This window comes from Salvelinus fontinalis, chromosome 30 (assembly GCF_029448725.1).
Source record: "Salvelinus fontinalis isolate EN_2023a chromosome 30, ASM2944872v1, whole genome shotgun sequence".
Classification (NCBI taxonomy): Eukaryota; Metazoa; Chordata; class Actinopteri; order Salmoniformes; family Salmonidae; genus Salvelinus; species Salvelinus fontinalis.
In genome coordinates, this window is record NC_074694.1 from 28053398 (window position 1) to 28077730 (window position 24333).

The following is a 24333-nucleotide window of genomic DNA, read 5'->3' on the forward strand; positions in this document are numbered from 1 at the left end:
AGTAGTGGTAAGGTGTTGGGACTGCTGTTGGGAACAGCTTTATGTAGGCCCTAACAGTTTGTGGGCACCGTTTGTCACTATTATAGTGCAATTCTTGTCTTGTTTAGTGTTGTGTTGTGTAGTGGCTTTGGGGAGTTTGCCCCACCAAGATTTACATGCTAAAATCGCAGCTGAACCCATAACATGATGCAGCCACTACTATGCTTGAAAAAATGTGTTATATTGCATTTTCCCCAAACATAACACTTTGTATCAGGACAAAAACTGAATTGCTTTGTGAAAATGTTTGGCAGTATTACTTTAGTGCCTTGTTGCAAAAAGGATGCATGTTTTGAAATATTTTTATTCTGTACAGCTGTCCTTCTTTTCACTCTGTCAATTAAGTTAGTAATGTGAAGTAACTACAATGTTGTTGATCCTTCCTCACAGCCATTAAACTCTGTAACTGTTTTAAAGTCACCATTGGACTCATGGTGAAATCCCTGAGCGGTTCCTTCCTCTCCAGTAACTGAGTTAGTAAGGATGCCTGTATCTTTGTTGTAAAGGCAGTCATTGTTGTTCTCCTCCTCAAATGAGGAGGAGCATGGATCGGACCAAGATGCGGATTGGTGATTAATCATACTTTTAATGAAAACAGCAAACACGACACTACAAAACTACAAAACAACAAACTAACAAACCTTCAACCGTCCTGTGTGGCCCAAACACTGACACAGGAACAAACACCCACAAAAACCTACTGCCTATGGCTACCTTAAATCTGGCTCCCAATCAGAGACAAATGAATGACAGCTGTCTCTGATTGAGACCCAATCTAGGCAGCCATAGACATAACTAGACAACCTAACAAACACTATCCCATACACATACAACACCCATGGACTAACCAAACACACACAACATACAATGCCCACCCCAACTCACGCCCTGACCAACTAAACATAATCAAAATAACATAAAAATAGGTCAGGAACGTTACAGAACCCCCCCCTCAAGGTGCGAACGCCGGGCGCACCAGCACAAAGTCCAGGGGAGGGTCTGGGTGGGCAGTTGACCACGGTGGTGGCTCAGGCTGAGGGCGAGGTCCCCACCCCACCATAATCAATCCCCGCTTCTTTATCCCCCTCCCAATGACCACCCTCCCACTAACACCACCTAAATGAGCGACCAGCACCGGGAGAAGGGGCAGCACCGGGACAAGGGGCAGCACCGGGACAAGGGGCAGCACCGGGACAAGGGGCAGCACCGGGACAAGGGGCAGCACCGGGACAAGGGGCAGCACCGGGACAAGGGGCAGCACCGGGACAAGGGGCAGCACCGGGACAAGGGGCAGCACCGGGACAAGGGGCAACACCGGGATAAGGGGCGGCAGGTCCTGGCTGAGGGACTCCGGCAGGTCCTGGCTGAGGGACTCCGGCAGGTCCTGGCTGAGGGACTCCGGCAGGTCCTGGCTGAGGGACTCCGGCAGGTCCTGGCTGAGGGACTCCGGCAGGTCCTGGCTGAGGGACTCCGGCAGGTCCTGGCTGAGGGACTCCGGCAGGTCCTGGCTGAGGGACTCCGGCAGGTCCGGGCTGAGTGGCAGCTCCGGACTGTAGGGCAGCTCCGGACTGTAGGGCAGCTCCGGACTGTAGGGCAGCTCCGGACTGTAGGGCAGCTCCTGACTGGCGGGCGTCTCTGGCAGCTCCTGACTGGCGGGCGTCTCTGGCAGCTCCTGACTGGCGGGCGTCTCTGGCAGCTCCTGACTGGCGGGCGTCTCTGGCAGCTCCTGACTGGCGGGCGTCTCTGGCAGCTCCTGACTGGCGGGCGTCTCTGGCAGCTCCTGACTGGCGGGCGTCTCTGGCGGCTCCTGACTGGCGGGCGTCTCTGGCGGCTCCTGACTGGCGGGCGTCTCTGGCGGCTCCTGACTGGCGGGCGTCTCTGGCGGCTCCTGACTGACGGACGGCTCTAGCGGCTCCTGACTGACGGACGGCTCTACTGGCTAGGGAAAGTCGGGCGGCTCTAATGGCTCGTGGCAGACGGCTGACTCAGATGGCGCTGGGCAGACAGATGGCTCAGACGGCGCTGGGCAGACAGATGGCTCAGACGGCGCTGGGCAGACAGATGGCTCAGACGGCGCTGGGCAGACAGATGGCTCAGACGGCGCTGGGCAGACAGATGGCTCAGACGGCGCTGGGCAGACAGATGGCTCAGACGGCGCTGGGCAGACAGATGGCTCAGACGGCGCTGGGCAGACAGATGGCTCAGACGGCGCTGGGCAGACAGATGGCTCAGACGGCGCTGGGCAGACAGATGGCTCAGACGGCGCTGGGCAGACAGATGGCTCAGACGGAGCTGGGCAGACGGGCCGTTCAGGCACCGCTGGGCAGACGGCAGACTCTGGCCGGCTGAGACGCACTCTAGGCCTGGTGCGTGGTACCGGAACTGGAGGTACCGGGCTGAGGGCACGCACCTCAGGGCGAGTGCGGGGAGAAGGAACAGTGCGTCCAGGGCTCTGGAGACGCACAGGAGGCTTGGTGCGTGGTGCCGGAACTGGAGGCACTGGGCTGGAGACACGCACCATAGGGAGAGTACGTGGAGGAGGAACAGGGCTCTGGAGATGCACTGGAAGCCTGGTGCGTGGTGTAGGCACTGGTGGTACTGAGCTGGGGTGGGAAGGTGGCGCCGGATATACCGGACCGTGAAGGAGGACACGTGCTCTTGAGCACCGAGCCTCCCCAACCTTACCAGGTTGAATGGTCCCCGTAGCCCTTCCAGTGCGGCGAGGTGGAATAGCCCGCACTGGGCTATGCAGGCGAACCGGGGACACCACCTGTAAGGCTGGTGCCATGTACGCCGGCCCGAGGAGACGTACTGGCGACCAGATACGTTGGGCCGGCTTCATGGCACTCGGCTCGATGCCCAACCTAGCCCTCCCAGTGCGGCAAGGTGGAATAGCCCGCACTGGGCTAAGCACGCGTACTGGGGACACCGTGCGCTTTACCGCATAACACGGTGTCTGACCAGTACGACGCCCTCTTACTCCACGGCAAGCTCGTGGAGTTGGCTCAGGTATCCAACCCGGCTTCGCCACACCCCCCTTTAGCCCCCCCCCCCCCAAGAAATTTTTGGGTGAGCCTCTCAGGCTTCCAGCCGCTCTGCCTTGCTTTTGCCTCATAAAACCTCCTCTCCGCCTTTGCTGCCTCCAGCTCCGCTTTGGGGCGGCGACACTCCTCTGGTTCTGCCCAGGGTCCTTCTCCGTCCAGAATCTCCTCCCAAGTCCATTCCTCTTTTCCCCATTGCTGTAGTTCCTTCTCTCTCTCCTCAATCCGCTTGGTCCTGTTGTGGTGGGTGTTTCTGTAAAGGCAGTCATTGTTGTTCTCCTCCTCAAACGAGGAGGAGCATGGATCGGACCAAGATGCGGATTGGTGATTAATCATACTTTTAATGAAAACAGCAAACACGACACTACAAAACTACAAAACAACAAACTAACAAACCTTCAACCGTCCTGTGTGGCCCAAACACTGACACAGGAACAAACACCCACAAAAACCTACTGCCTATGGCTACCTTAAATCTGGCTCCCAATCAGAGACAAATGAATGACAGCTGTCTCTGATTGAGACCCAATCTAGGCAGCCATAGACATAACTAGACAACCTAACAAACACTATCCCATACACATACAACACCCATGGACTAACCAAACACACACAACATACAATGCCCACCCCAACTCACGCCCTGACCAACTAAACATAATCAAAATAACATAAAAATAGGTCAGGAACGTTACATTTGTAGTGACTGGGTGTATTGATACGCCATCCAAAGTGTAATTAATAATATTCAATGTCTGCTTTTTTACCCATAACAAGGGGTTGAATACATTTTGACTCAAGACATTTCAACTTTTCATTTTAAATTGATTTGTAAACATTTTAAAAATCTAATTCCACTTTCACATTATGGGGTATTGTGTGTAGGCCAGTGACAAAAAAATCTTAATTGAATGCATTTTAAATTCAGGCTGTAACACAACAAGATATGGATAAAGTCAAGGGGTGTGAATACTTTCTGAAGGCACTGTAGATAGTGCTGCTGAGAACATGTTAAATGGCCTTGAATACTTACAACATAACTTTTGCTTATTAACCTCTATTAGACCTATTTAAAGTTATTAAAGCTAGAGTCCTTAATTGAAAGAATGACAAAGAGGATTCCCTGCCTCTGCTTTGGTAAAAAGCTAAGGGATTGGCCTGAAGAACCATTCATAGACAGAGCTATGGATGCAAGGACTGACCATCCATTATATCAACATTTTAGTTTTAACCATGTTTTGAGGCTATATAGTGTTTATTAAGATTTACTTTGTTTACAAACATTGGAGTAAAACAGGCTTGTATGTTGGGTTCTGATGGGGTACTTCAGTTGAACTAAGCTCATGAGGCATTTGTAAGTTATATTCATCAAAAATCGATGGGTATATATCATTAATTTATACGTCCAAAATAGATGTAGCAACAACAGATTGCCCCTTTAAGTAGGCAAGTAGGACAATTCAACGCACTTTATTTTGTTCTTTATGCCTACATACTAGGCTAATTATGAACACAATTTATTACCGCTGTGTTACCCTGATAAGCTAATCCTCGTCTTTCCATCATCAATGCTTCATCCACTACAATAACCACTAACACTACGGCTATTACTATACCCAGAAATGGGGATGTGTGCCAAAACATGCCACCACAATAAGGGGAGGTGGCGATATGAATGCTCCCACACATATCCTGAGACCACCCCAATATGACGCTCCTGCCTCTCCTGTCTGCACTTTTATCACGGCATATATCATGCTCTGGCTGACCACTTAACAGAGCAGGTGTAAGTGACACACAGAGAGCAGCAGGAGTCAGCTGAGCAACATGTCCGTGAAAGAGTCAAAGACAGAGCTCTTCACCGTGGCTGGGACTGACACTGTCGAGTCAGGGCCAGGTTCAGAGGTTTTCAACTCCAGAAAGATAGTTACCACCTTTGAGAGATATATCCAACCGTGCTTGGCTGAGGTGGTGGGATGCGTCCTTTTCATCTTCGTGGGATGCGGGTCTGTTATTGAGAATGCCGGCGTTCCGGGGAGCCTCCAGCCTGCTCTGGCTCATGGGCTGGCGCTGGGGATTGTTATCGCTGTGCTGGGAGAGATCAGGTGAGGACATGCTGACACCTGTTAACATCTCCCTCCTCTCAGGTCAGAAAGTATTAGGATGTTTTTATGAATGATTTCAACTTTGGGCTAAAATAGAATGTTGTTCACATGACTTGAGATTTACAGCTGTTACACGTGTATGAATCCCTTTTATCAATGTTTTACATTTTTTCAATGTGATTTTACACCTCCTAATTCTTTCTGAATCCAGTGGTGGCCACTTCAACCCAGCTGTGTCTGTGAGTGTGTGCATCAGTGGAGGACTGGACGTAATCCTACTGGGGCCGTATATACTCTCCCAGATGGTGGGGGGAATGATTGGGGCTGGCTTGGCAAAGGTAAGGGGGCTTTCACATCAAGTTTTTTTTTCCGAACTCTGGATCGATTAACCCCTAAATTTGGTTAGATTGGACAGGTGGGAACACTAACCGTACTCGGGTGTGCACCAAATAACCCAAGGGCACAAACTGGTTGAATCAATGTTGTTTCAACTCAATTTGTCAATGTATTGTGACACAGAATCTACGTGGAAAATACATTGGTTTTGAAAAAAGTAATCAAGATGAACTGTTGTTTTCAGGATTCACGTCTCCATCAAAACCAAAAATCTAAATTAAAGAATAGGAATAAATCAAATCAAACTTTATTTAAAGTGCAATGAAATTTTGATTTGATTTTGTTCTGTTCTCTGGATTTTTGGTTGCGATGGAGACATGAATCCATCATATCAGTTATTAATTTGTAGACAAACTGGAATTAAAGCCAGACTGAGTCAGTGGCACAGAAGGAACTACCCAAGCAGAAGATACATCTCCTTATAATGTTGATATTTGGTTGTGTTGTCAACCAAACACAATTCAATATTACTTTTGTAATACAGTACAGTTCTTTCAGAAAGTATTCACACGTTTTAACTTTTTTTTTATGACTACCTCATCTCTGTACCCCACACAGACAATTATCTGTAGTGTCCCAGAGTCGAGCAGGGAATTTCAAATACAGACTCAACCACAAACGCCAGGGATGTTTTCCAATTTTTCGCAAAGAAGGTCACCTATTGGTAGATGGGTAAAATGACAAAATAAATGACATTGAACGCACTTTTGAGCATGATGAAGTTATTCATTACACTTTAGATGGTGTATCAATACACCCAGTCACTACAAAATGTAGGCGCCCTTCATAACTCGGTAGCCGGAGAGGAAAGAAACCGCTCAGGGATTTTACCATGAGACCAATGGTGACTTTAAACAGTTACATCGTTTAATAATGGCTGTTATAGGAGAAAACTGAGGATGCATCAACAACATTTTAATTACTCCACAATACTAACCTAAATGACAGAGTGAAAAGAAGAATGGCTGTACAGAATAAAAATACTCCAAAACATGCATCATTTTTGCAATAAGGTGCAAAAATAAAACTGCAAAAAATGTGTCAAAGAAATATGTCCTGAATACAAAGTGTTATAAAGTGTTATGCCCCGTGTGGCTCAGTTGGTAGAGCATGGCGCTTGCAACGCCAGGTTCTGGGTTCGATTCCCACGGGGGGCCAGTACAAAAATGTATGAATGTATGTACTTGTAAGTCGCTCTGGATAAGAGCGTCTGCTAAATGACTTAAATGTAAATGACTTAAATGTTAAATTTGGGGCAAATTCAACACTACACATCACTGAGTCCAACTCATCACTGAGTCCAAATCATATTTTCAAGCATGGTGTTGGCTGCATCATGTTATGGGTGTGCTTGTCATTGGCAAGGACTAGGGTGTTTTTTATTTTAGGATAAAACGGAATAGAGCTAAGCACAGGGAGGAAAATCTGGTTCAGTCTGCTTTCCAAGAGATACTGGGAGACAAATTCCCCTTTCCGCCGGGCATTAACCTAAAACACAAGGCCAAATCTACACTGGAGTTGCTTACCAAGAAGACATTGAATGTTCCTGTGATATTTCTGTATTTAATTTTCAATACATTTGAAAAAATCTATTTAATACATTTTTAATTCAGGCTGTAACACAGCTTTTAGATGGTTGAAAGCATAGTGATGACTAACTTGTGGCTGTCTCTTTGAGTGGGTGAATATAGTTTGGAATCTCATTGATCAACGACTCAACTAAATATTACAAAATTATTCACGTTAAAATGATGTGTGCCGAGTTGAAACGCACTGTGGTTCGCATAAAAGTATAGTCTCGGTCCCGATTCCATTGGTACCTTGGTGCAGTTTGCTGCAAGTGAGATCGCAGTCCGGACAGTAAGCTATTGGTTGTTTGGCTGTAACAGGCTGACTACACCTCTCGCGTTGCAAAATAGATTTTGAAATCGATATTACTCAATTATTGCACCCACACTGCTCGCGCGCGCCAACGAGCATCTGCGTTGCCAAGGGCTAAAATGGCCTCCCGGGTGGTGCAGTGGTCTAGGGCACTGCATCTCTGTCGCAGCCGGCTGCAACCGGGAGGTCCGTGGGGCGACGCACAATTGGCATAGCGTCGTCCGGGTTAGGGAGGGTTTGGCCGGTAGGGATATCCTTGTCTCAGTATGTAAAAAAATGTAATGAAATGTAAAAAAAGAAAAAAAAATGTAATAAAATGTATGCACTCTACTGTAAGTCGCTCTGGATAAGAGCGTCTGCTAAATGACTAAAATGTAAATGTAAATGTAAAATAGAAGTCATCATTTGACTGAAATTACTTTGAACCAACGTGGAATAGATGTTGATTTGACGTCTGTGCCCAGTGGGTTGATACACTAAATGGACAAAGGTATGTGGACACGCCTTCAAATGAGTGGATTTGGCTCTTTCAGCCACACCCGTTGCTGACAAGGGTATAAAATCGAGCACACAGACATGCAATCTCCATAGACAAACATTGGCAGTAGAATGGCCCGCACTGAAGAGCTCAGTAACTTTCAACGTGGCACTGTTATAGGATGCCACATTTCCAAAAAATCAGTTAGCCAAATTTCTGCCCTGCTAGAGCTGCCCCGTCAACTGTAAGTGCTGTTATTGTGAAGTGGAAACGTCAAAGAGCAACAATGGGTCAGCCGCGAAGTGGTAGTGGACTCTGGAGCAGTGAAAAATGTGTTCTCTGGAGTAATGAATCACACTTCATGGTTCAGGCTATGCCCCTTAGTTCCAGTGAAGGGAAATCTTAACGCTACAGCATACAATGACATTCTAGACAATTGTGTGTTTCCAACTTTATGGCAAAAGTTTGGGGAAGGCCCTTTCCTGTTTCATCATGACAATGCCCCTGTGCACAAATCGAAGTCCATACACAAACGGTTTGTCGAGATCTGTGTAGAAGATCTTGACTGGCCTGCACAGAGCCCTGACCTCAACCCCAATTGGAATGCCGACTGCGAGCCAGGACTAATCGGCCAACGTCATTGCCTGACCTCACTAATGCTCTAGTCGGTAAATGGAAGCTAGTCCCCGCAGCAATGTTCTAACACCTAGTGGAAAGCCTTCCCAGAAGAGTGGAGGCTGTTCTAGCAGCAAAGTGGGGACCAACTCCATATTAATGCCCATGACTTTGGAATGAGATGCTCGACGAGCAGGTGTCCACACACTTTTGAAGTGTATCTCTGAAACATTTTGCTAGTAGCAGTGCAAATCCCCCCCCCCCCCCCCAACACAAACGTGTTGCTCCATATGATCATAGATGGATTTAACGTGAGCATTTCTGTCCAATAAACAAATTACTTGCATCACACATAGTTTTGTATAGCCTACATATTGTAGTTTGTTTGACATTTGGCAATGTGAAACCAACTGGACCAAATGACCAAAACACAATGTAGCAAATAATCAAACTCTGATTCGAACGATAGCAAACAAACTTGTTTGAGAAACAGTCTCCATATGCTGTTTTCTTTGAATAAAACATGTGAATGATGTACATCTTCGTTCAGCTTGGATATTAAAATAGGCCTAATAATTTTTCAAAAGCATTCGGATCTATGAAGAAACAAAAGACCTTCAGATTGTGTTTAATAAAAGGAAATATAACCCAATGTAATCCCAATCTAATCGTACAGATGTTGTGATATTCCTCAGGCAGCATCCTCCATCACCAGCTATGCCAGTGCAGCAGGGGGAGTGTTCAACGTGGTTAAAACCAGCGGAGCGATCGGCAGTGCCACCATAGCAGAGATAGTCATGACCCTCTTCCTGTCCCTAGTGGTCTGTATGGGGGCTGTGAATGGCAGGACCCGTACCCCACTGGCCCCACTCTGCATCGGGCTCACTGTGACTGCTAACATACTGGCTGGGTAAGGGCTGAGGAAAATCTATGGAGACCCATGAATGTCAATAGATGCAGATGGTTTGGAAACACTTGAGGCCTATGTAATGCATTGTCATGATAGATGGTTTAGATTTAGATTGAATAGGATCACCGTTAGCTGACGCCAATGGTGACAGCTATTCTTACTGGGGTCCGACATATAACGAAAAAGACATTACAGACAAAATACTTTACAATTTGCATATATTTAAAAGCATTAACATGTAGCGTCTGTGTGCATCTATCAGTTCCACATACATATCAGTACATACACACAGCAAGTAGGTCACATGGAGGAGAGGTGTTGCTTTATTTGTTTTTGAAACCAGGTTTGCTGTCCACTTGCGCTATATATGATGGAAGGGAGTTCCATGCACTCATGGCTCTGTATAATACTGTACGTTTCCTTGAATTTGTTCTGGACCTGGGGACTGTGAAAAGACCCCTGGTGGCATGTCTGGTGGGGTAAGTGTTTGTGTCAGTGCTGTGTGTAAGTTGACTACGCAAACAATTTGGAATTTCCAACAAATGAATGTTTCTTATAAAATCAAGAAGTGACGCAGTCAGTCTTTCCTCAACTCTTAGCCAAGAGAGACTGGCATGCATAGTATGAATATTAGCCCTCTGAATACAATGAAGAGCAAGACGTGCCGCCAGGTTCTGGGCCAGCTGCAGCTTAACTAGGTCTTTCTTTGCAGCACTTGAACATATGACTGGACAATAATCAAGAAAAGATAAAAATAGAGCCTATTACGGACAGACCTCTCCCCATCTTTACAACCATTGAATCTACAGTATATGTTTTTGACAATGACAGTTTACAATCTAAGGTAACAGCAAGTAATTTAGTCTCCTAAACTTGTTCAACAGCCACACCATTCATTACCAGATTCAGCTAAGGTTAAGAACTTAGGGAATGATTTGTACCAAATACAATGCTCTTAGTTTTAGAGATGTTGAGGACCAGTTTATTACTGGCCACCCATTCCAAAACAAACTGCAATTCTTTGTTAAGGGTTTCAGTGACTTCATTAGCGTTGGTTGCTGATGCGTGTATGGTTGAATCATCAGCATACATGGACCCACATGCTTTATTCAATGTCAGTGGCAGGTCATTGGTAAAAATAGAAAAGAGTAGAGGGCCTAGAGAGCTGCCCAGCAGTACACCACAGCTTCCATTAGAGAAAACCCTTTGAGTTCTATTTGATAGATAGCTCTGAATCCACGATATGGCAGATTTGAAAAAGACATAGCATACAAGTTTCTCAACAACAGGTTATGATCAATAATATCAAATGCTGTACAGGAATCTAACAGTACAACTTCCACAATCTTCTTATTATCAATTTCTTTCAACCAATCATCAGTCATTTGTGTCAGTGCAGTACATGTTGAGTGCTTTTCTCTATACGCATGCTGAAAGTCTGTTGTTAATTTGTTTACAGAAAAGTAGTATTGTATTTGGTCAAACACCTTTTTTTCCAACAGTTTGCTAAGCGCTGACAGCAAGCTGATAGGTCTGCTGTTAGAACCAGTAAAGGCCGGTTTACCACTATTGGGTAGTGGAATGACATTGGCTTCACTCCACACCTATCTAGACCTGAGGACAAAGACTTTCCTCTAGGTTCAGATTAAAGATATGACAGATGGGAGAGGCTATAGAGTCAGCTACCATCCTCAGTAGCTTTCCATCTGTTGGCAATGCCAGGAGGTTTGTCATTATTTATCGACAACAACAATAATCTCCCACACTAACTTTATAGAATTCTAACTTGCAATGCTTTTCTTTCATTATTTGTTTTTTGATACATGAGTGCGATGGCTCACTGTTTGTTTATGGCTATTCCTGCCTAAGTTTGCACACTTTGACAATGAAGTAACCATTAAAATAATTTGCAACATCAAATGGTTTTGTGATGAATGGTGTTTTGAAATGACAAGTGTTCACAGCACAACAGTTTCAATACTATTTCTGCTGTGCTATTTGTTGTTATCGACAACAAGAAATGTCACAGCAGAAACAAAGAGGGCATTGCCATTGACATCACTGCCTGCCTGATAATGATTCATTCTATTAATACATGAATTGATCTAATGTAATGCATTGTTCTATCAATATAGTAACCAGATGTGTTTGTCCCATTGGTCTTTCAGAGGGTCAGCATCTGGAGGGTGTATGAACCCAGCGCGGGCGTTTGGCCCTGCAGTGGTAGCTAACTACTGGGAGTACCACTGGATCTACTGGGTGGGACCGATGGCAGGGGCCCTTATCACTGGAAGCTTGGTCAGGTAGGATACAGCACGCCCAGCTTTCATTACCCATTTATACATTGTATTACCCTTAGGCCATAGATTATTGTCTAAAATAGGCACTAAAATGGCACTGCATTTCCATACGATTTCAGCATGTTATAGTCATACTGTATACAGTCACTAGGAGAATATTTCTTCATCGCATTGTAATTCATGTATTGTTTACTATTATTTCATTCTGATTTTTGTATACAGATTGTTGTTGGGAGACCAGAAAACTCGTCTTGTTCTGAAGTAAATGTGCCGCCTCGGAGCAATGGGAACCGTTTTGACAACGTCTTTGCCATGCTTTTTTTTTTCAAAAACAATGTCATTGTCTTCCCAAGTATTGTATTGCCCTCTATAGCTTGCAGAACATTTGCAGTTCCCATCTTGTCTTACACATCATATTATATTGAACTGTAGTGAACTATAAAACAAAAACTGTTTGCATAAACACATTACATTCAAACCTATGATCACTTCTGGCCATTCAGTCCATCAATCATTGTTGATATGTTTGGTTCAAAGTTCTTAAAAGGAAAACATGAATAGTTTATGACTATTTTATTACATGATATGTGGTGTAATAACTTCCAGAACTCAACAGAGGCATTGAACTCACTGACCAAATTTGGTCAAATCACACTTCAACTTGCATGCATATATATATAATTTATTGACAATAAATGCATCCCTGTCTATGACAGTGTCTCAAATGTAAAATATGTCAATATAGAAAGCATTGTGAGTAGGTGACCATGTCAATGTCCTCCCATTTAACTTTCAGATTGTGAAATAGTGACCTTTATCAAGACACTTCTAGCCTCTGGTAGCCTTAGCCAACTTAGCAATTGAAGTTTACCCTTATCGATTTGCAAGGCATGAATATGACATTGCCTCCCCCTCATGCTGTCTTGTAAAGCTGTTGGGCACACTTCAGGCTAAGAAGTCCTTTGTTGAACTGGTATGAACAGCCTCTATCAGAATGAGGTCAAGGAGCAGAATAAAATAAGTCTAGTAATTGCCCTGACAAAGTTTATGGCCAGGGGGTCAAACAATGAGGCAATATCAATATAGAACGCCAGTGATTATAAATTGTCAAGACACTATCATATGTCGCTCACTTGTATCTCAGACACTTCAACTAGGCAGTCAGACGGACAGTCAGATTTACTCTTGAGGTCCAGACAGACACAATGGGAGTTGAGAAAATGGAGCTGGACGAGGGACACTCGACTCTGATGAGTGGCACCAAGATGCCTCCCCCGGTTCGGCCTCCCAACATGTTTGAGCGCATCATCCAACCCTGCCTGGCAGAGGTGGTGGGAACCATGTTCTTCGTCTTCATCGGGTGTGTGTCGGTCATCGAGAACGTTGAGTCTGCAGGCAGGGTACAGCCGGCGCTGGTCCATGGCCTGGCTGTGGCCGTCATGGTGGCATGCATGGATCAGATCAGGTAGGACTCACCTGTACTGCTCTGGTTGATCTTAACTGTGTGATCTTACCTCACCTGACTTTTTCATGCAACTTAAAGCTTTGCCTGCAGCAAGCTAATGGTCTACTGTGCAGATTACTATTTCTTATTTTCTCAAGATAATAAATTGGAATGAAATGTATTTTGGAATAAAAATTATCTGAAAAAATATATGTATGAAAAATAGTTTGTTATAGAAGCAAATTATTTAATACAATTGCATTTGAATAGTTAAATCAGTGTGTAGGCTTTTATTTTAATGCAGCTTACTAGATCCTTCTCTTCATGCAGTGGATCTCATTTCAACCCTCCCTTCACCATTGCCATCTACCTGTGTGGCGGCATGAAACTGTTCATGGTTGTCCCATACCTTATCAGCCAGTTATTAGGAGGGGTGCTGGGAGCTGCCATGGCAAAGGTCAGTTGAGTTATTAATGTTCACCTGCGGTAACCTCTAATGAACAGGTACAGTGGTACAAATGGGGAACAGCTTCTAATTCTATAGTGGAAAGGTTCATCTCTTCCACCAGCCGGCTCTCATTGAGCCTGGGGACAAAGTCAGGGAAAGGCATTCTTATAAAGTTAAGAAAATCAATCAATCAATTATTTGTATAGGCCTAGAGCTTTTATGAATACATTTGTCACTAATGTGAAGTGGTGTACTGCTGTGCTTACCTCCTGCAATATGCAGGTCAGCAGTTGACTGATGTATACTGTCCCTCAGATGATGACATCGAAGGAGAACTATGCCAACGCCACCGGAGCTGCGTTTACTATCCTCAAATCAGAGGACCAGCTGGCGGGAGCCATATTTGGAGAGATCGCCATGACGTGCCTGGTTTCCATGGTAGTATTGCTAGGGGCGGTCAATGCAAAGAGCAAAAGCCCAATGGTGCCTTTCCTGGTAGGCTGTACTGTCATCATCAACATTCTGGCAGGGTGAGTTGAGAGAAGATATTTTTTGAATTGTACAATATTTAAGAATACAATATTACATTTTTAAGCCTGCCCTAAGAATTCTAGACTATTGCAATACCCACATGCTCAGAATTCACCAATAGTCAGTTTCACTCACATTGCCAAGTTTGTATCATGTGCCAGATAATATTCCCTTTACCAAACAGCATCTCTGATTGCTCTAAAGTTGGCGTTGACTGTTATCCTAGATATTAGTACTTAAAAACCACTTAACCTGTCTGTGTGCTTGCGCAGGGGGGATGTGTCTGGGACCTGTCTGAACCCAGCCAGGGCTCTGGGGCCAGCGGTAATGGCCAACTACTGGACCTACCATTGGGTTTACTGGGCTGGTCCTATCGCAGGAGGTCTACTGGCAGCAGCCCTAGTGAGGTGAGAGATACAGTAGATAGGCCATCACATAAAATATGTTCAAACCTGTAATGTGTTTTTTTCTTTATTCAAATTCCATACATTTACATTTACAAAAATATATACATCCTTCTACAATGTACCTGATATCCTGCATGCTATAGATCAAATTTTGCAGTAGCAAGTTGACTTTGTAAAGGTAAAAAGTTTAATACAGAGCTTTCTGGATACAGGTGGTTATGTAAAACTGCAAAGGCTAGTAGTACCAGGGGCTAAAAGACCAAGGCCAATAGCATGGCGGCTAAAGAGCATGGCTAAAACGCAAATGGCCAAAAGGCAAAATATGCTTCTGAGTCTCAAGACTATATAATCATTCTGAATTAATAAAAATCGGTGCCTTCCGGAAGTATTCACACCACTTGACTTTTCCACATTTTGTTGTGAAACACCCTGAATTTAAAATGGATTAAATTTAGATTTTATACTACTGGCCTACACACAATACCCCATAATGTCAAAGTGGAATTATGTTTTTACACATTTTTACAAATGAATTAAACATGAAAAGCTGAAATGTCTCATGCCACACCTTTGTTATGGCAAGTCTAAATAAGTTTAGGAGTACATGTTTGCTTAACAAGTCACATAATAAGTTGCATGGACTCACTCTTTGTGCAATAATAGTGTTTAACACAATGTTTTTATGACTACCTTATCTCTGTACCCCACACATACAGTACAATTACCTGTAAGGTCCCTCAATCCAGCAGTGAATTTATAACACAGATTCAACCACAAACACCAGGGATGTTTTCTAATGCCTGCAAAGGGCATCTATTGGTACATGAGTAATTTAAAAAAAGATATAATAAGATATTGAATATCCCTTTGAGCATGGTGAAGTTATTAATTATACTTTGGATGGTGTATCAATACACCCAGTCACTACAAAGATACAGGCATCCTTACTAACTCATTTGCTGGAGAGGAAGGAAAATGCTCAGGGATTTCACCATGAGACCAATGGTGACTTTAAAACAGTTTCAGAATTTAATGGCTGTGATAGGAGAAAACTGAGGATGGATCAACAACATTGTAGTTACTCCACAATACTAACCAAAATGACAGAGTGAAAAGAAGGAAGCCTGTACAGAATTTTAAAAATCCAAAATGTGTGTCTTGTTTGCAATCAGACACAAATGTAAAACTGCCAATAATTTGCCAAATAAATGAACTTTATACCCTGAATACAAAGCGTTATGTTTGGTGCAAATCAAACACAACACATCACTGAGTACCACTTTTCATATTTTCAAGCATGGTGGTGGCTGCATCATATTATGGGTATGCTTGTCATCGGCAAGGACTAGGGAGGGGTTTTTTTAAATAAAAAGAAACGGGATAGAGCTAAGCACAGGCAAAATCCTAGAGGAAAACCTGGTTATATCTGCTGTCTAGCAATGATCAACAACCAACTTGTCACGATCGTCATAATAAGCGGACCAAGGCGTAGCGGGATATGAGGACATCCTTATTTATTAAAGATGACGAAACACGAAACGAACATTTTTACAAATCAAAACAAAAACGACCGTGAAGCTACGAACGTTAGTGCACACACAAGCTACAAACGTTCAACATAGACAATTACCCACAAACACCTAAAGCCTATGGCTGCCTTAAATATGGTTCCCAATCAGAGACAACAATAAACAGCTGTCTCTGATTGAGAACAAAATCAGGCAACCATAGACTTTCCTACACTGAACACAACCCCATACATACTAAAAACCCCTTAAACAATACACACACCCTAAACTAGACAAAACCCACAAACATCCCCCATGTCACACCCTGACCTAACTAAACTAATAAAGAAAATCAATATAACAGAGGCCAGGGTGTGACACAACTTGACAAAGATTGAAGAATTCTAACACAAGGCCAAACATACACTGGAGTTGCTTATCAAGATGACATTGGATGTTCTTGAGTGGCCTGGTTACAGTTTTGACTTAAATTGGCTTAGAAATCTGTGGCAAGACTTGAAAATGGCTGTCTAGCAATGATCAACAACCAACTTGACAGAGCTTGAAGAATTGTAATAATAACTATGTGCAAATATTGTACAATCCAGGTGTGCAAACCTCTTATAGACTTACAAAGAAAGACTCACAGCTAAAATCACTGCCAAAGGTTCTTCTACAAACTATTGACTCATGGGTGTGAATAGTTATGTAAAGTAGTTATTTCTGCATTCAGATTTCAATACATTTGCAAAAATGTCTAGAAACATGTTTTCACTATGCCATTGTGGGGTATTGTGTGTAGATGGGTGAGAGAAACAATATACATGTAATCCATTTTAAAGTCAGGCAGGATGTAACACAACAAAATGTGGAATAAGTCAAGGGGTATGAATACCCTCTGAAGACATTGTAGATATGACACTGATACAACTTTAAGTTGAACTGTCTAACAACTGTTAGACTTCTGCTACTTTGTCATGTTGTCCGGAACAGAGAGTGGTGTTCAGCATTTTAGCAAGTTCAAGGTTGGATTGTCAGTTCCTGAGAACTAGAATTCTGTACTGACATCTGTGTCAACGGGATTTATGGATAAACACTTTTGTACATTAGACGGTTTTAAGTTATGTGTAAGCAATTAGGCAAGCTATTCATATTAGGCAGGCTAATCATATTAAGCAAAAGTATGTGAGTATGTGGTCGTCGTCGATCTTGGTCGTTGTCTTGGCATCCTGGCCGCCCCCCACAATACCTTATGTTGCTAGTGTTATATCTTTATCAGTGTCTAGTTTCTGTTGTGATTTTGACTAAAATCCCCGCTTTTCTTTTCCAGACTTGTGCTTGGAGATGAGAAGACACGAATCATCATGAAGTGACATCCTACTATGCATGTCCTATGCAAGTCACTTACTTACTACTTTTTGTCATATTATAAAGCTTTTTTTTCTAAGAAACGTGAATTTAGACTGGAATTTCTGTTTATTTCGAAAGACTATGAATCCGGTTTGTAATGTCAGCAGATAGTAGGAGATGTCATATTGTACTAATATAACTCTTATTGTACTCTATGATTCCAGTTTGCTGTCGTGTTTTTCCTTTAAATTAAAAGAGAAAGATGTGGATGTCCTCTAAAGATGATTGCAACTGCAAGCTGACTTACCGTGCTGCAAAAAGGGCATGATCCAACTGGTCCATTTGTTGTTTCATTTGGTATTTCTGGATGTATTGGTCCCTGGCAACAACACAAAAGCAGCGCGAATAGCATTGTGCAGATCGGACCATATGGCGCTGTGGGCTGTGTAGGTGTTGAAATAGCAGCGCCGCACGTCAAACTTCACCTGGCGCCTGGGTGGCGCTCTTTCAGCTGCTGAAATTCACCTCTCTTTTAATGACGCATTATAGGCCTACTACAGTATTGGGCTTGCTTAGCATTCATCACCACCAATGTACACCCAAATTAAGCATATAAATATGCTTACTTACATATTTGATTGCGTATATGATTTGCTTAATGAAAAATATCGCGATATTTTCGTTATTTCTCCATTTTTATTTGCTTCCAAGTAGGTCTACCAAGAGGCACACTTTTGAATAGAGTTCAATATCATATAGTTTCATTTACTGATAGACCTAAAGCTATTCATCATAAAACAATTTCGGTATATTCTCACTTCGGCTTTTCTTAGCTCATCAAGCCTTCTCATCAAGCAACATCAACAAAGTCAAAAGGAACCAACAAGTTATTTTAAACGTGTCGTTTTTTATGCTGTTGCGACTGGACAGAGATATCTCTCCAGCCAATCCTAGTCGAGGGTACAAGAACGTTGCCAGCCAGTATGGCAATAGAATATTTAGAACGAACGACTGGGTCGCCTCCATAGATACAGACCAAAAAAGACTGAATGACTGGGTCACGTTTCTGGCAACCGAACCGATAGAAGGAACGACCAGAAGTCTTGGGTAGCAGTATATGATTATATAATCATATATAATAATACAAAACGTATGTTTAAATACATATAGTAAATTGTTTAATACAATATAGCAACCCCTTGTGTTTAGTTCAAAACGGCTTAATGGCTGATGTTCTGGCTCAGTATGACCCTAACAGTAGCCTAAGTGCAGTAAGTAGGCTACAGTAAATACAGTAAGTACAGTAAGTACAGTAAACGTACAGTTACCCTTCAAAATGTTGATAAGAATAGCCTACATCAAAAACAGACAGGCTTTTATTTCATTCTTCTATTGTAAGGCAACAAATGTGATAAATGTGTTTGTTATCTATTATTTTTATCTAAATACTTTTTTTGTTATTTGAATCATTATTAATAAAATATATATATATATATGTTAATCTGAAGGTTTCCGCTCATATGAAATACAGAAGTCTATGCTAAATCTATTTTAATAATTCAGATATACTCTTTATTGCGGTAATTTTCATTACATTTAATTCATTTATCTCAGTGTATTTGTTCGTTTCTTAAATTGTTGAAGTGACTCCATTACTATTTCACATGAGCTTTAATTCGTTTTGTTTGCTTGGAATTCCACATTTCTTTCGCAGACATATTTCCTGACATCTTAATAGGCCTATATTTGAGAAACTGGGAGGTTGCAGCTATTGGCCTATTCATGTAGGCTTAGCACAAAAGATGTCTACAACAGAATCGTTTTACAAGTCACGTTGATCTACTACAGTCCCAGTGAATGAGGTATAAATGCCCCCTCTAAATGATTATGTAAAGCGCTTTGAGCGTTCGAAAAGCATATAGCATGCATTGCCAATCGAATTTTTGTTATTAGTACAGCATAGCTATTAATATTGATTAAGTCATTTTGCGATCATTTTAATTTATTGGGATAAATAGTATTGTAATTTAATAGTGTCATTCATAACATTTGTTTGCTATTTTTCTAAATGAAAGTAGTTGTATTTGCTTTAGAGTTTTGGACTCCATTTTTTTTAAATCTCTTATTGTTGACTATCTCATCCTCTTTTTGACGCTAGCTAACTCACAAGCATCCCTATTTTTTTTTTTACAAAAGTACGAAGAAAGACCATAGAAACTTTAGATTTCATTGATTGCACTTTTTATTTCTCAGTAAAGAAAACCTTTTATTTCCACATTGAGGACCACAGAAAGTGTGAGTGCTGGCGTGTTGGTGTGTGTTGGTGCTGATTGGTCCTTTAGCGGTACTTCTCGGCCAGAGCCAGGGCCACCAGGGCGAGGAACTTGTCCACGGCAACATGGATCTGAGGGGTGAACTCCTCGGCGAACAGCATGGACAAGACCACCATGATGCAGTGGGACAGAATCTGACGAGGGACAAAGAGAGCCAAGAGTTCGTTTGATTTTACTTAGAAAAGTGCAATGACACCTTCTGCAAACGTTATAGGTAGGCTAATACATGGCCCATATACCTATAGAGCATATGGTTATATTGGCTATAGTTCGCGATAATTACCTTGAAGTTGACGGGGTCAACTCGAAGCACGAAGGCGTGCAGCTCGCTCAGAGTAAGGAGACCACCGGCCATGTCATCGATCTTGCTCACCGCCTCGTACACGCCACCCATGACCGTGATGCCGTGCTTCCTAACGGGAGCGCCTTTGGGGCTCAGGTCCTTCCAGTGGGCGAAGTAAGACTTGGTCTGGGGGTACACCACGATCAACCTGCATGGAGCAAGGATAGAAATGATTGGTTAGGGTAAGTGGTAATTGTTCTGTCGAGCATATCAATACTCAGTACCAATAACACTCTGTATCTGACAAGTATCAGTCATGCAGTCAATTTCAGGAACTGGTTTGTATTTTTAGAAATTCATATAGGCCTGTTAGATCATATTATATTAGAGTTGTTTAATACAATAATGTCTAATACAAATGCTATAAATCGAACGAGTTTAGATAGACTCCGCCCCGTTGTAGCCTAACTGATGATAAAGTATCTTCATCGTTACCTGGCGAGAGCCTCGGCGCCGATCGTCGGACCGGCTGGAGACTTTCGCAAAGAAGTCCTTGACGATTACTTTTTCCTTAGCTGACAGGCTCATTTTGGCAAGAGGTTCTGCTGTACCACACAAGATATTCAGACGATGAATGAAGCTTTAGAAGGGTCTGGAGTCAGACGGATCCCGACACCTTTTTTATGGTTCAAGACATACATGTCACCAAACTCCCCCTATACTCGTTTTCTATTGGCTATGATGAGATCATTGAGTAAAATGATGGAGTGAGATGGCGCATCAGTTCTGTGAATTTAGGGTGTTGTCTTGTCTTATCGCTTTAGGCTATGTATGGTAACACAGCACACATCCTTACGCGTTTGACATAGACATATAGGAGTAACCAAGTTCATTGCTATGCGTTGCCGCCCTATCTATTAGAGCTAAATATAGCCTAGAAACACTTCTCTAAAAATGTATTCTACTTTTTTGAAAATAGGGACTTTGATATCTTACGACGAAACAGATATGATCTGTTATAATGCAAATATATATCGAACACAACATAACGATGACGAAGACTTAAGTCTTAAGTATGACAATTGATCTGTTCTTATGAAAATAGATGATACTTTGAACCAATTTTTACTTTCTAAAAATGGTGCACAATTAAGAAGATAGAAAAGTGACCGTTTTATAATTGATTGAGTTGCTAACAGAGGAGTGGTGACTTGATATTAACAGATGGGGAAAAAAACAGAATGAAGACCAACATTCGATAGGTTCTCGACGAATATAATGATTTCCAGAATTAAGTGGCTGGTATCGTGATACTGAGGAAAGGAAATGTTATGTGACTGTCTTTATGAATGTGTCATGTGGCGTGGCAGCTGCCATCTCCTACACCTGCCTATGTGATGATGAGGAATACTCTGCTTGGGAACAGTATGGCCACAGTGGAGAGACATATGGTCACACATTTTATTGGGATGCTTTCATTAAATAAATGTAAAACGCATATATTCGCCTTTCACTCATAGACTTTCTCAGATCATGTGTGGGCCTACTGTATGTGCTTAAAGATAACACCGGAATGTCAGACTTGTGGGGCGTTTGAGGTTTAAAAAAGCTTCAGAATTTAATAATTTCAGACTTGATTTTCCTTTACGAAAAATGTATCAACCTCTAAAAAAAAATGTCCATTCATTATAATCCACATAATAATTCATATTTTCTGTTGATGCAGGATAATGTTTCCTGCTGTAGCAAACTGACTCAAAATAAGATCCTACATCTGTATGTTTGCCATTCTTATCTTCTAAAACCCCACGTATGTCACAGCTGGAGAGGCCAGGGCCAGCTGCTGCAGGGGCCAGCTGCTGCAGGGGCCAGCATGGAGCAGGTTGCTGTGGATCTCGTCATGTAGGCTACGGTAATCATATAGCTCATGTATGGATCTGGTATAGGAAACTTGAATATTTCCCCTTATGGAGAATTAAAAATTGTGGCAAATATGTCAAACGTATTCAAAAAATGAATATGGGGCAGTTTCCTTCACCAAACCAAATAGCTTTTGCTAAATGTAGCCTACACGTAAGTGGATGCCAATTGTATCAAACAAAACGAAAAACAATCTTAGCAGGGGATTAAACATTTCTGGAATTATAGTGTTTTGCATGACGGATATCAATGACACAGCTACAGTAAAATAATGGCAATTTAAAGTAAAAACGTTTGACAAATGCATATTAACTGTTAATGGCTCAAAAGACAATGCATTTATTTTGTTAGAAAAAATATATATATTTGCGCATTCCATCCATGGTGCATTGATATGCGTTTTATAGCCCACTGTTTCTTCTCAGTAAAGAAATACATATAGGTGTATCACTTCGTAGTTTTGTTTTTGTATGTTTTATGTATTAATAATCAAATCTATGTTTGTCACGTGTTATAGCCAGCAACAGCCTGCACAACTCTGTAGGCTTGTTGACATCCATTCGCTAATTTGTTCATGATGTCAAATGTATTATGTAATCACGGTTGGGGAGTAATCCGTTACATGTAAGGGATTATAAACAACTTGTAACTGTAATCCGTTACGTTACCAGGAAAAAAATATTGAAATCAGATTACAGATACTTTAGAAAAACTAGATTACTTCGAGGATTACTTTTAAATTCAGAAAGGATGTTTGCGAAAAAAATCTTTGACACTTTGTTTTCTCAATTACATTCAAATCTGCATTGAAAAAAAGCCGCAAATTTACATTTGTTTCACCTGAACGAGTCTGACCACAAATCAGAGACCACTATGATGACACACCAAATGTGTTTGATGGATCGCAGGAAAAGAGCACGAATAGGCTTTTGTAGGCTACAGTACTAGCATTATGTGCATAAATGCACGAATTGATTGTGAGACTGTTTTGCTTCCGATGGTGCTACTGCTGTCGGCATCCAAAGATTATTAAACTTGAATAAACACTTGGAGGTAAGGAAAACAGCAGTGGCGTAGTCTACTGCGATTCGGATATCACGTATTATTGATATCTACATAGCGCATTGATGTGAATCACACTGCTGCTCTCTCATTTAGCTATTTGCGCCTTACAGTGGTTGTTGTGGACGGCTGTTCACAAATCTAAATGTGTATTTGAACCCAATAATGGTTGAATTCAAGAAATGTAAGATGCCTATCAATCATTGTTTTTGAAACCAGTGGACAGCCAGTGAAAAACGCGCTCTTGCAACAGCTGCATAGTGCGGATCCCAGCCTATGGAATGAAAGTGGGGCTTTCATTGTTCAATCTAATTCATGCTGATAAGAGCAAAAAAATTCCATAGGCCTAATGGACACATGCTCAAACTCGCACAATTTTGATAGACTTAAAGGGGCAATCTGCAGTTGCTACATCAATTTTTCGACTTATAAATTATATATTAATGTATTATTATATGTAGTAGAAAGCGATGGGTTAGAAGAAGCCTACATAACCAACCTATAAAGTCCAATGCAACATCCATATACACTACCGATCAAAAGTTTTAGAACACCTACTCATTGTAACGGCTGTCGTCGGGAGAAGGAGAAGACCAAGGTGCAGCGTGGTAAGTGTCCATATTACTTTTAATAAATACAAACACTAGAACAAAAAACGACAAACGAACAGTTATGCAAGGTGCAATACACAAAACAGAAAACAACTACCCACCAACACAGGTGGGAACAGGCTACCTATGTATGGTTCTCAATCAGAGACAACGATTGACAGCTGCCTCTGATTGGGAACCATACCAGGCCAAACACATAGAAATACACACAGAACAAAACATAGAATGCCCACCCCAACTCACGCCCTGACCAACCAAAATAGAGACATAAAAAGGATCTCTAAAGTCAGGACGTGACACTCATTCAAGGGTTTTTGTTTATTTTTTACTATTTTCTACATTATAGAATGATATTGATGACATCAAAACTATGAAATAACACATATGGAATCATGTAGTAACCAAAAAAGTTAATACATTTGATTGCTTTTCTGACTTTCGTGACCAAGCTAACCAAGCTAATATAAGGCTAACTGTTCTAGCATTGATTGATACACTCACAAAAGCTTAGATTGCTTTCGTTGCAAAGCATATTTTCAAAATCTGACACGATAGGTGGATTAACAACAAGCTAAGCTGTGTTTTGGTATATTTCACTTGTGATTGCATGATTCTAAATATTTTTAGTAATATATTTGAATTTGGCGCCCTGTAATTCAGCGGTTGTTTAG

General features: G+C 42.1%; 2 protein-coding genes and 1 pseudogene across 2 annotated transcripts; 2 read left to right on the forward strand and 1 right to left on the reverse strand.

Annotated features, from left to right (window-relative positions):
- Positions 1-4853: 4853 nt before the first annotated feature.
- On the forward strand, positions 4854-12437 carry aqp8a.1 (aquaporin 8a, tandem duplicate 1). The gene is made up of 5 exons (XM_055890284.1): positions 4854-5185; positions 5397-5523; positions 9251-9465; positions 11634-11768; positions 11988-12437. Exons 1-5 carry the CDS (start codon positions 4908-4910, stop codon positions 12028-12030), a joined length of 798 nt encoding a protein of 265 aa, XP_055746259.1. The 5' UTR covers positions 4854-4907; the 3' UTR covers positions 12031-12437.
- A 501-nt stretch (positions 12438-12938) lies between these two features.
- aqp8a.2 (aquaporin 8a, tandem duplicate 2) lies at positions 12939-17605 on the forward strand. Its single transcript, XM_055890285.1, has 5 exons — positions 12939-13230; positions 13540-13666; positions 13973-14187; positions 14461-14595; positions 17434-17605. Exons 1-5 carry the CDS (start codon positions 12971-12973, stop codon positions 17474-17476), a joined length of 780 nt encoding a protein of 259 aa, XP_055746260.1. The 5' UTR covers positions 12939-12970; the 3' UTR covers positions 17477-17605.
- A 2089-nt stretch (positions 17606-19694) lies between these two features.
- LOC129828483 (hemoglobin subunit alpha-2-like) lies at positions 19695-20717 on the reverse strand (annotated as a pseudogene).
- Positions 20718-24333: the final 3616 nt, after the last annotated feature.